The sequence below is a fragment of the Chenopodium quinoa genome, unplaced genomic scaffold (assembly GCF_001683475.1).
Source record: "Chenopodium quinoa cultivar QQ74 unplaced genomic scaffold, ASM168347v1, whole genome shotgun sequence".
NCBI lineage: Eukaryota > Viridiplantae > Streptophyta > Magnoliopsida > Caryophyllales > Amaranthaceae > Chenopodium > Chenopodium quinoa.
In genome coordinates, this window is record NW_018743920.1 from 3,117,238 (window position 1) to 3,130,014 (window position 12,777).

Here is a 12,777-nt window from a genome sequence, read left to right on the forward strand (position 1 = left end):
TTATTATAATTTTCATGTGTTATATTATATGTAGATGAATTTGACTTTAAGTTTTATTTTTTGATATACATAATAATCTTAAGTACATCTATTTAAGAAAACATTTTAAAGTACAAATAAATACACTCTCATGGTCTACATTAACTATATTTAAGAAGAATATATAAACAAAATTATTAGATAGCAAAGATGGTATGACTTCTTATTCATTTTCCAATTGACCCAAGTTTAATTCTTGTTATAAACATTTTTTAATTGACGTGTATTGTTTATATTCCTAATTGGGGTGACATGGCATCTTGTTGATTTCTAATTGGATGACATGGCATCTTGTAGGTGGAATGGAAGGTGACACGTGGCGTATATCCTTGATTAGGAATGTCTTTTAATACTACCTCCGTTAATTGTTATCTGCAACCAATTAACGGAGGTAGTATATAGTATAGATTTTTGAGAACAACTAGCATTTAATTTATTTGTTTTTGAAAAAAAATTCACAAAAACACAAAAACTTTGAGTAACATTACCACTTTTGGTTTTTCGACAAGAATCTCCGGTTAATGAGGACAACTTTATAAAAATTTCCTTCAAAAAACCCATATGAAATACTACCTCCGTTTCATATTATTTGCAACGATTTGACATAATAATATGAACGGAGGAAGTAATAAAATCGTCCCTACATTAACCCTAAATTGGGAAATACGATTCAATTGCCCCAAGTCCCCTAACTTCGTAAACCCCTAAATTCAATTTTTTGATTATGAAGCCTAATTATAAGATTAAATTAAGAAATTAAATCAATTACAATGCAAAATTAAAGAGAAGTTACCTGTAATTGTGTTCAGCCACTGAATTCCCTTATTGTCTCTATCACAATTGATTTAAATTTTATAAAATAGGCCCTACCAGTCGAAGATTCTAGGCCTGTTTGGTGGTAGTTTTTTAAGTAGCGGGTAGCGTTTTGACTAGGTCAAAACACTATTAGGTAAAATTAATGGTGTTTGGCAAAGTAGCGTTGTAAGTAGCGGGTAGTGGTTGGAGAGATTTTCTCAAACATTAGAGAGACAAGCGTTTCCTCCAAAAAAGTAGCGGTGCAAGCTATAATATTCTGACTACTACTGTCATCAAGTCCAACAACTTTCAAGTTTTCATCTTCTTTCAAATTCCTCCATCATCAATATTGGATTACTGATTATCATTGTTCAAGTAGTATTCTCCTTAAATTTATCCCTCTCCTTGCTTCATTAATTTTTTTTTTTAATGAAATTTTTTGTTTGAATTTCTGATATATATTTTTTTTAATTTAATTCATCTTTTGGGAAAATTACATAAGATGATAAATTATAACCTTTGGTGTAATTTGATAGAATTTATTCTCGACCGATTTAATTTTTAGTGATGTGTGATAATTTTTTTTTTTTTTTTTTTTTTTTTTGTTTTGAGAAACATATGTGATAATATTATTAGATTATCATGCATAAATGAATTATTAGATTGAAACTCTATCAAATTCTCTCCGCTTATGGTGAAATCCAACGAATTTATTTAGCTGCTGTTTGTGATCCTTTTCTTGTTCTTTGTTTCGCTTATCTATGTTAAATTGCTGATTTTGTGGTTATTTGTTTGATGGGTTGTTTGTCGATTTTGGTTAATGATGAGTGTTGAAATTGTGGTGTTGATGAAAGTTTACAGTAAGATTATATGGGACCTATTAATGGAATGAAATTGATCTTGATTGATACATTCATGTAAAAAAAAATTGAAGGGAAAAATTATAATGAAAGAAAAGAAAAGGATAGGATCATACTCTGTGTAAGATATATAGGCACCGGCAAATTGTATCATAGTTGAAATTATATAGAAATATAAGTTGCTAGAAGAAGTTGTAACTCTTGTAGGGTTAGGTACATTAGTCATTAATCAGTAGCTTGCATTGTTATGTTGTAGAGTTAGGTACATTAGTCATTATTATTGTGGTTGAAATTGTATAGGAATGTCGAATATATTGAATTTTGGATTTATTTTCATGTGATACCACTTATCATGATGATACCAAATTACCAATTATCATAATGATTTAATTATATTTTTCTATGTTAATTGTGTGAGAGGTTGACAACCATGTTAATACTTGGTTGAATTATTGATGATTTTATGTGTTTGGTGGTTAGATGGCCTCATCGCGTAACAAAAGAATAACAAAGGATAATGGGAAGGCACAATTTTTTAGATGGAGTGACAAGGATTCAATCATCCTATGTGAAGTTTGTCTTGAATTTATAAAGGATAATGTGAAGGCACAATTATTTAGGTGGAAGGAAATTCAAACGGATGTCAGAAAAAAAAAATTGGTCATGAATTAAGTAATCCAAATACCTGCAAGAACAAATATGATACAATGAGAAAAGATTGGCGTAATTGGAAAAAATTAAAACAGTCGAAGACGAGTATAGGATGGGATCCAGAGTCAAGAAAAATTGACGCTACAAATGAATGGTGGCAAATGAATGGTGGCAAAGAAAAATCAAGGTGTTTATAATTCACAATTTAATTTATTATATAGTCTTTATATTAACATTTATAGTATGAAATTATTTTTAATAACATTTTAATTTTTATAATAATTAAATGTAGGAAAATTTAGAATTTCAAAAGTTTCGAGCAAGGGGTGTAAACTTGGAGCTTGAACAAAAGTGGGACAATTGTTTGGAGATTCTTATGCAACAGGAGAGAATGTTTATGTGTCCTCAATAGACCCCATTGAAGATCTTACCATACAAAATGAAAATTTAGAGGAAGAGAACTTTGAAAATGATGGTGGCAATACTTATTTTCCAAGTGACCAATACGCTCAACATTTACTTAATGATGAGGGGAATTCTTTTCAACATTTTACAGAGCAAGCACGTAATGATGCAAACTTAGGTAGTTCGGGAAGTAGGTCATCACAAGTGACTCGTGAAGCTGCAAACAATGACACTTATTCTTCTAGTAAGATTCAAAAGCAGCCTCCATTAAAGTCTAATAGTGGTTAAGTGAAACGTACAAGAAGACAATCAACAGGATCTGCAATGTTATCTAAGAGAATTATTGAAATGACAGAATGTGTTAAACAGATTAGTCAAAGTAATACATCAAATGTGTCCACGATTTCTACAACAATGAATACCATTAGTCGTATGGGAACATGAGTATTGGAGTTTTGGTGCTTTGCTAGTACTATCATCGGAGATGCAACTAAAAGAGAGATTTTTTTTAGTATAGAGGATGATGATAGCAGAGCTAAGAGGTTAGAATATCTATATGTTAAGGGTAATAACTAGGACTAGTTTAGGAATAAATGTTTTGTTTGCTCTAGTGGTAAAATAAAAAATGTAGATTTGTTCTTTGTGAAATATTTAGATTATTTGTGTTATGTGTGTTTTTCTTAGAGAAGTTTTTCACTATTTTTCATGATAGTTTTATTCATGACTTATTTTTATAATTGACGGGTTTGTTATTAATATGGATATTGATGAGGAAATAATACGCAAACTTTGGATTGCAATTGCATTTACAATATATTTGATGTCACCATATTTTTATAAATACATGTATAAAGAACCATGCATGACTTCAATTCTAACAGGAGAGATGTGGGTAAAAGAAATGTTGATTGACAATCCTATTCGATGTGTCAATGCATTTAGAATGGAGCCACAATTATTTTTAAGATTATGTAATGATCTATCATTGAAATATGGACTGAAATCTAGTTGTAATATGTCTATTCGCGAGAAAGTTGGCATTTTTTATATCCAATTGCTCAAGGTGCCTCAAATAGAGTTCTTGGTGAGCGTTTTCAACATTCTGGTGAAACTATAAGTAGGGCAATTCATGATGTCCTCAATTCAATTTCTTGTCGAAAAATCAAGGGGCTTACATATGATATTATAAGACCGTATGATCCAACTTTTACACATGTGCCGGCAAAAATAACAACAGATGCAAGATATATGCCTTACTTCAAGGTAATCTTTTTTTGTAGTGTTCTCATTATGTAAAGTTTTAATATGAAAACTAATATTGATTGTATTTCAGGATTGTATTGGATGTATTGATGGTACACATATAGAGGCATATATACCAGAGGCCCTACAAATGCCTTATAGAGGAAGAAAAGGAATTCCTACATTTAATGTATTAGCTGCCTGTGATTTTGATGTGTTTCACGTTTGTATCAGCGGGTTGGGAAGGTTCTGCGCATGATACTCGTGTATTTCTTCATGCAATTGAATCTCCAGCTTTTAAGTTTCCTAAACCGCCTGAAGGTGTGTATAAATTCTTTTAAATTATATTATATATTATCTTTAGATAATTAATTAGGTGGTTTATGTTAATATTATTTATCTTTATATTGTGATAGGTAAGTACTGTTTGGCTGACAAAGGGTATCCAGATCGAAAAGGTTATCTTGTACCATATCCGAAGACAAGATATCATAAGTCATAATTTGAATACGAGCCTCCAAAAAATGATCGTGAAAATTTTAATCGTTGGCACTCGTCTCTTCGAAGTTGCATCGAGAGATGTTTTGGAATTTTGAAGCAAAGGTGGAAGATACTAAGAAGTATGCCGCGATTTAGCATTGAGACACAAATAAGGATTGTGGTTGCAACATTTGCACAACATAACTATATCCGAATAAATTCTCCAGAAGATCCCCTTTTTCGAGTGTTAGAGGATTATCCTAATTTTATACCTTCTTTGAGCTTCCTGATGTTCGTGTTACTTTTCATGGTCAAAATAGCATAGAAAGTTGTAATGAAATGAAAATCATTCGTGACAAAATAGCAGCTGCTTTATGGAAGACGAGAAATGAGAGACGTCGGTTATTATAAGAAACACTAGTATTCTCTTTTATGGATTTTTTTTATTATTATTAATTATTGGTTTTTATGATGAGGACAAATGTATTCTTTTTTTATACTAATACCTATGTAATTTTTCATATTATTATTATTATTATTATTATTATTATTATTATTATTATTATTATTATATCTCAAAAACAGACAAAGTCATACAACTTACATAAAATTAGTGGGAAGCCGAGATACAATCTGGGCCCCCACTCCTCTAGCTATAGCAAAGCCTACCCTAGTGAAGATATGAGCTGCATCACGAGCCCCAATGTCTTGCGTCGTCGAGAACCACTGAACCCGTTTCAGCAACACAATAGGCTCCTTCTCTAATTCCCCAAGCGAAGAAAAGGAGAAGGGAATGAAACCATATTCAATCAGCCGACAACTAGCTTCATACTTCACCCGCTTCCGATGAGCTGCATTAGCCACAACCCATCCAGGAACAAAATCAGATAGCCCTGTCTGTGTCAAAGGAGAAGACTCTGTTAAGTCCACACAAACATCGCGACCACGATCCCAGGAATAAAGTAACACATCAGCAGGTCTGAGGGGCCCATCATTCCCCCTAGACAACCCTATGTCAACCTCCTTTCTTGCTGAAATCTCATATCTGTAGCAGATATCAACAAGGGTATCCCGAACAACATTATGCCGATGTTTAATACTCACAATACCAGCACACGATTGACTTATTATTATTATTATTATTATTATTATTATTATTATTATTATTATTATTATTATTATTATTATTATTATGACTTTTAATTACTGATTTTATAATAAATTAATAATTTAATTAATAAATTTAATAAATTTTATTGTTTTTACATAATCCAACCGCTAGTTTTACCAAAAACTCATACTATCAACTGCTATTTTGACAGTTAACCTTCACCCGCTAGTTTTGCCAAACATACCCTCTTGTCGGAAAATTAAATATGGTAGTGCTACTCAAAGTTTTTGTGTTTTTGTGTAGTTTTTTTTTTTTTTAAAAAAAAATTAAAATATATAGTAGTTGTTTTAAAAAACGGTCATTTAAATGATAGTTGTTGGCAAAATTTCCATCTAGAAATGAATTTTATTCAAGGTGATTGTTTTCACATATAAACACACATACTTTTATATTGGTGGCTGATCGGATGCCAAGATATTATGCAATAAACATTTTGGAACAAAATCTCTCACCCAAGCAGTTAATCATAGATTATGTTGCTTCTATGTACTTTCATGTTTCGTTCGGACCAAATATTAAATATAATAATCTTTATAGGGTAATACGAAGTACTAAATATAAAAAGTACGGAGTACTTCTTAAATTTAACGAAATTAATATGTTATTTAGATCCGGATTTCAAAAATAAATTCTACTCTTATATGGCTATATCTTATTGGGATTCATATGTAACAAGCCAACAAGACTTACAACACTACTAAAATACTAATCAAATATTTGAGATTTAATTATTTCTATATCATTGCTCTTGTGGCTTTCTCAACACACACACAAAAAAAAAAAAAGTAACAAAATAATCCTTGAATCCCAATCAAATTAAGCAACTGCGGTTTGAGGATGTGGGAAAAGGCGGACGGGAAGGCCATGCTCCGGAATAGGCATGGGATTAACAATAACTTTCTCATTAGGAAGCACTTTTTCCCATTTAAACCTCTTGACAATGTGGTACATGAACACCAATATCTCTAGCCTTGCATACTCCTTTCCTGGGCACATTCTTGGTCCCCCTCCAAAGGGTACGAATGTGTATGGTGCTGGCCCCGACCCATCAAACCTCGATGGGTCAAATTTCTGTGGCTCTGGGAAGCATTCTGGGTTCAAATGTGTTGTATTTGCACTCCAATATAGCTGCAATTAAGTACATGTATACATGTTAAATAATCTTACTTATTAGTTTATGACTATAAGTTTAGTACAAAGGTCAAACTTGTGAAAGATGTGGAACATGCATGATTTAGTAGCTAATTGTAAAACCTTTGTTTGTAGTGAAAGTTTAAATTACGATTCAAATTTAAACCTGGTCACTGACTTGAACAGAATTCGAAATAAATGATAAGAAGTCATAGTGAATTACCTTCCAACCCTTGGGAATTTGGAATCCATTGTACATAAAGTCGGAAATGGCTTCTCTAAAACCACCTTGGAGTGGAGGAGCCAAACGCATCACTTCACATGCCACATTCCATGAGTATTTCATCTTTTGTATGTCCTCCCAATTTAGAAGCTCCCCTGGTTTTTTTGAATTTGCTATCTCCATTTGCTCTGCATAGTAAAATTCCAACCACCATTAGACACTAATCAAATCATTAAATTAATCTTCTACAAGATCCTCTAAATTTTACGTTTGTTCATTGTTAAATTAAGAATGCAACAACTTGATATGAAATTAACATAGATTCGATAGTTTAATTTTCCTATTATTTAAAATTCTAAAAATGAGTGAAATATACCTTTTGACTACAACTAACTCTAGGTGTACTCAAATATTACAGTCGAATATAAGATATATATGTTCTCTCAATATACTCAAGGTCATATATATGAATGTACTCATTATTGCCTACTTTATAGATCACATATGCTCTCTTAATTAGTGTTTCTTGCTATTCCTTCCATTCCTTTTTATTATTACATTTTAACTTTGGTGATTAACATTTAAAAACGTTAATCATAAAAATACAATATTATAAAGATCAAAATCATATTATATATATAGGATGTTGATAAAATCTTTAACGGGAAATACACTACTTTTGTTGCCAAGTGACCATAATGACATCTTGCATTATTTTAATTTCCCGTAAAAAGATTATAGCATGATGTCATTATCGTCACTAAACAACACAAGTAGTACCAATTACCGAGTATGTGCGAGTGTAACGAGCGTTGAGAGTAGTACGAGTAATGAAGAAAGGACAGCATCAAGACTATTACTATAAGTTGATAAGACCATAAATCATCAACGAGGAGTAAATGCCACAATTTTCAAGAATTATTTTAATGTACCTCTAGTCAACTAAATTATTGGTTTCGGTTTAGCAAGATCCAATTATATTGGGTTTCTCAAGTTATTAAAATATCACTAAATTTATGATCCATACCAACTAAAATTAAATCTATCAAACTAAAAATTAAATCTATCAATCCAAAGATACAATAATAGCCGTGTTTGATTAAAAGTTGATCGTGTTAACCAATTTTGACTAGCTAATGGTATTAACTGATTTGACTAACTGATTGTATAAAGTGTTTCGTAAATAACTAATTTTAAAAACGGTTTGAGTATGCAAAATAACCAATATTAATAAAAAAAAACATTGACATATTTTATTGTGATAGTGTTTCAGTTAAATGAGGGTATAATTATCATCTTAGCTTAAAATATTTGAATAAACTAATGAAAAAGCTCTTGCGTATACATCTTATTAAAATGAGCTTAATATTGGTCAAATAAGCTAATTTTGCTCCAATAAGCTCTTTACCCAATACCTTCATTCAATCATTGATTATCTTAAAATAAATTTGTATAGAGTTTTAGGCACACTTTTTTTTTTTTTTTTTTTTTTTTTGAGGCAGACTTGTAATAATTACTTTTTGCAAAAATGTATAGATTAATATATACAAAGTGGAGTACCTATCTTTTCACAATAAGTATGTACATCGATATAAGACTTAACATTTTTTTTTTTTTTGGATTTAAGACAGACCATTGTTAATAGTCATTGAATTACTATGGATGAAGAAATGATTAACCTTTTTATAACTTTCTAATTTTTTTTTATTTTTTTTTTAGCACCCACTTATTCATATTTTATATTTTTCTTTATCTTTGTTAAACGTCCTGATACATAATTAAAACGAAATGATTTTTTTTAATTTAAAAATTGATTTTGACACCCTCTTGTAGACCACTATTCTCTAACCTTCAGCCATGGGAGAGATGTCAAAATCAATATCCGGAGTGAAAAAAAATATTTCATCTGATCTAATTTGCGTAATGTGGGACATCGGATTATTAACTAGCTAAACGACAAATTAATAACAAGTTACTACACATTAATCCTAGAACTAATTCATGTTTAAGCAAATTAAAGTACAAGTAACAAATTAAATAATACCATGCACATTATTAATTAAGGTAATTAATTAGTTACCTTTGTAAACACCTTCATAGATGTGAGGAAGCTCAGCAAGAAACTTGACAATAAAGGTACAAGAAGCACTAGCAGTATCATGTCCACCAATAAGAAGTCCCAAAATTTTATTAGCAATATCCATCTCATTCATAAACTTCCCATCTTCGGTAGAAGTTAACAACATATGAGATAGAATATCTTGTGTTGGTGAAGCTTTGCCATCTGCAAAATCTAATTTCCTTTGCTTGATAATTGCTCTCAACTCTTTCCTTACGATTTTGGAAGACTTGATCCCTTTGTGGAACGGTGTCCCGGGGAGATCTATTGGGATGGATATGATCCCTGCGGCTATCTCATTGAAGGGGTCGGCAAACTTGGCTACATGGACCGGGTCCTCAATGCTCAAGAAGAGCCTACAAGCGACCCAAAAGGTGTATCGCTTTGCTAAGGGGAACACTTCTACCTTGTCCTTGCCCTCCCACCCGGACTCCATGTGCCGGGTGGCTATGGTGTCCATGATGGGTATGTACCTGTATAAGGTGATAAAATCATAAATTAGGTGTATACAACTTAAATTTTTAGCTGAGTTGGTTCACTATAAAATGTTTAGAGTATTGTATAGTCATGTTGTTACTCACACTTCTCCTAAACTTTTTGTTTTTTAATAAAAATTATATATAGAAGAAATAAATTTTTCATTATAACACCACATTAGTAATGTTAGGTTTTCTTAAGAACGACATGTATATTAGTATATGTATGTACATCAGTACATGTCAAAATATCAAAATGACCTATGTGTTAAACCATAGATTTGTACTTATGATTTAATTAGGTAGCTTCAATCCATATTTACGAAATGATGAACACATTTTAATGAGGTTGAAATTTACTGAAGTCATACTAATACATATCGGAATACATATCGGAATACATTACGTACCTTTGTAAAGACTCGGGCTTAAGGAAGAGAGGGATAAGCTTCCTCATAGTCCTAGCTTCTTCTATGGAGGAATGTTGGGTGGCAGCAGGAAAGATCTTATCAACTGATTTAGGCCACCAAGCTTGTACTAACTTGTTCTCGTTCGAGTACAAGAACTTGTTACCTGTCGCGCCACATAAAATCGCAACTTGTTCTCCAAAGATGGAAGTCTTGAACACTTGGCTAGGTTTGTACTTCTTTAGTCTATCAAAGATGAACTTCTCGGGGTATCCCTTCCACCCGGTAGAGAAAAACTCTAGGGACTCGCCCACCACAGGCCATCCCATCGACCCTGGGGGTAGCTTGTACCCCCGGGTCGAATTATGCCTATAGAATAGGTAGAGAAAAGGCAGAGATAGGAAGAAAACAAGGGCTATGCTACACAAGAAGAAGAGCTCCATTGTTGTTTTTTTTTTTTTTTTTTTTTTTTTTTTTTTTTTTGGTGATGGAGCTAATTTAGAGTTAAATTTTCACTAATACTTAGAAGGTTGTGTCTATTTATATATTGATAAAGTGTGTAGTGTGTGGTGTGTATATATTTGCTTCGAATCTTACCTAATAGAAGTATTATGTAACTCGATGATATGGGAGTTGGGAAAAATAAAATATTATTAAAATATATTACAATTTACATTATACATGTGCCTATATGCATGCTGATTTTTTTGTACAAAAGTAAGATAGTGAAAATTTTACTCCATATAATGCAAAGTATATCTTTTCATTTTGTTAGCTTAATCTTTGTCTTAAAAAAAAGCAAAAAAAACGTAGTATGTGTACACTTTTCCTAAAAAACTATGTTACATTTAATGTTATTATTGCTCATTCAACGCTTAATCAGATAAATCAATTCCTTTTGAAATCAATATGAGTAAAATATGTTTATATGGTGATAACTGCATCCAATTTTCTATGTAGTTGATAAAAAATGAGTTGTCTTCTCTCAAATTAAATAAAAATAAAGGATTTTAAATAAGATTAATGACTTACAGGACAAATATACCGATATTCATCAAGTAAGAATTTACGCAACCTACCCGTCAAAAAAAAAAAAAGAAGAAGAAGAATTTACGCAACCTAAGCTAAAATTATCACAACAAAATAGCCAAGGTTACGGAAAGTGGTAGTAATAAATTAAAGAGAAAGATCCATTAAAAATATTCATTAGTATTGAAAAACGTAAAGTCATAAATGTTAGACCGATTGCATATAATATTCTCAAATTAAAATACTCCGTATTAGTTATTTGATGAATGAATGAAAAATAAGGCAAAACAGATCCGACGTTCCCACTTCCCACGAGGTGCTCGCGGTTAGTAGCTTGAGCAAACAAAATTTGTCTAGTTGCGAAGTGATGAATGTATCTCATTGTTATTATTATTATTTGATTATTTCACATAAAGCTAGTAGCATTAGCAAACATTTTTGTCTAGGTGCTCGCGGTTAGTACGTATCACTGCATTAGCAAATATTTTTCACGAGTTACCCAATATTGGAAAAAATAAAAATAAAAAAAATTAAGGAAGTTAATATAATATGCTCACCTTTTGTTTTTAGTAGATACGTTTTAACTTTTAATACGTACTCTTTACAAATTTTATTTTGACTATTTTTTGTAATTTATAATTATGGTGAAACATGGTCAAGTAAGAATCATGTCGATGTATATTTTTATAATACCAACTTTTTGGTAATTAGAGATATAAATTGTTATGTTGAACTTGTGTTTTGACATGTGAACGAGATTAAAAATACGTATCAACTAAAAAAATGAAGTAATATACTTCATATATAGTATTACAGTACTAAGAATTTATTTAAAAGGTTGGTTGATATATTTTACCAACATATTAATATATGCTTCCTCTTTTTTATTTGTAAGTTCATCGGTTTGATAGATCTCAGAAGGTGGGTTAAATGAAATAAAATATTGTGTAAGTGGAGTTTGTTGGAGAATTATACATTGAAGAAAAAGATAGTGCAATAATAATTTTTAGTTTCTCCGTTTTTCTAAGCTAAGATCTGTTCACTTTTTGATACTATTCGTATTTGTAATTGCTACTCACTTTTACTTTACTTTGTATTATGATAATCTATTAACCTATATTAAAAGCAAATCCTTCCATGACACTTGTCATTATCTTCTGAAAAATTTTCCTGTCATTTTGGTTTTTTTTTTTTAAGTAAACTATTTATACCTTATGATATTTTCTTTCCACTTTGACAATCATATTCCATATATACCCAAATAAAATATTTCTGAATATCTTTTATATACTTTATATTTTGTAATATTATTGTCAAAAATATTTAACAACCGTACATTACACGGGATTTTAACCTAGTATTTATATACATAGTAATTTTTTTTTTATCAATTACAACCCTACTTGTGTGACTTTTTATATAAAATAAAGGTGGGGGCGTGAAAATGCAAAATGTTCCACGTGAGCCTCGAGCACAAGAGTCTATATTGGATTTTTGGTCAATGATGAGAAATTAGTGGACTTATTAAAAAATTCCTTTTTGATTAGGAGTAGCATATTAGTTTGAGACTAATTAGCAATGAATCATGATTCATGACAGTAGCATTTTTTTTTATACACAAAATCTCGTGTACACCCGATTCTATAGAATCTTAACTTCTTAAGCGCATCCGAACAGTATTTTAATGGTCTAATATACATTTTTTTTTTTTTTACAAAGTACGTATATATTATGCATCTAATACACACA

The 12,777-nt window shown here is 30.9% G+C and overlaps 1 protein-coding gene and 1 pseudogene across 1 annotated transcript; one reads left to right on the forward strand and one right to left on the reverse strand.

The window, feature by feature from the left end:
• The first annotated feature begins 2,174 nt into the window (after positions 1–2,174).
• LOC110687699 lies at positions 2,175–3,326 on the forward strand (annotated as a pseudogene).
• A 2,900-nt stretch (positions 3,327–6,226) lies between these two features.
• Positions 6,227–10,442, reverse strand: LOC110687936 (beta-amyrin 28-oxidase-like). The gene is made up of 4 exons (XM_021864583.1): positions 10,003–10,442; positions 9,078–9,589; positions 6,998–7,185; positions 6,227–6,771 (listed from the first exon to the last, which is right to left on the reverse strand). Exons 1-4 carry the CDS (start codon positions 10,440–10,442, stop codon positions 6,460–6,462), a joined length of 1,452 nt encoding a protein of 483 aa, XP_021720275.1. The 3' UTR covers positions 6,227–6,459.
• Between the last annotated feature and the right edge of the window lie 2,335 nt (positions 10,443–12,777).

Excerpts from the sequence above, each read along its gene's own strand:
- LOC110687936 (XM_021864583.1), bottom strand. The coding sequence starts at position 10,442 with ATGGAGCTCTTCTTCTTGTGTAGCATAGCCCTTGTTTTCTTCCTATCT. Across the intron at positions 7,186-9,077 it reads CTATGAAGGTGTTTACAAAG|AGCAAATGGAGATAGCAAAT; the intron begins GTAACTAATTAA and ends TTTACTATGCAG. Across the intron at positions 6,772-6,997 it reads AAATTCCCAAGGGTTGGAAG|CTATATTGGAGTGCAAATAC; the intron begins GTAATTCACTAT and ends ACTTAATTGCAG.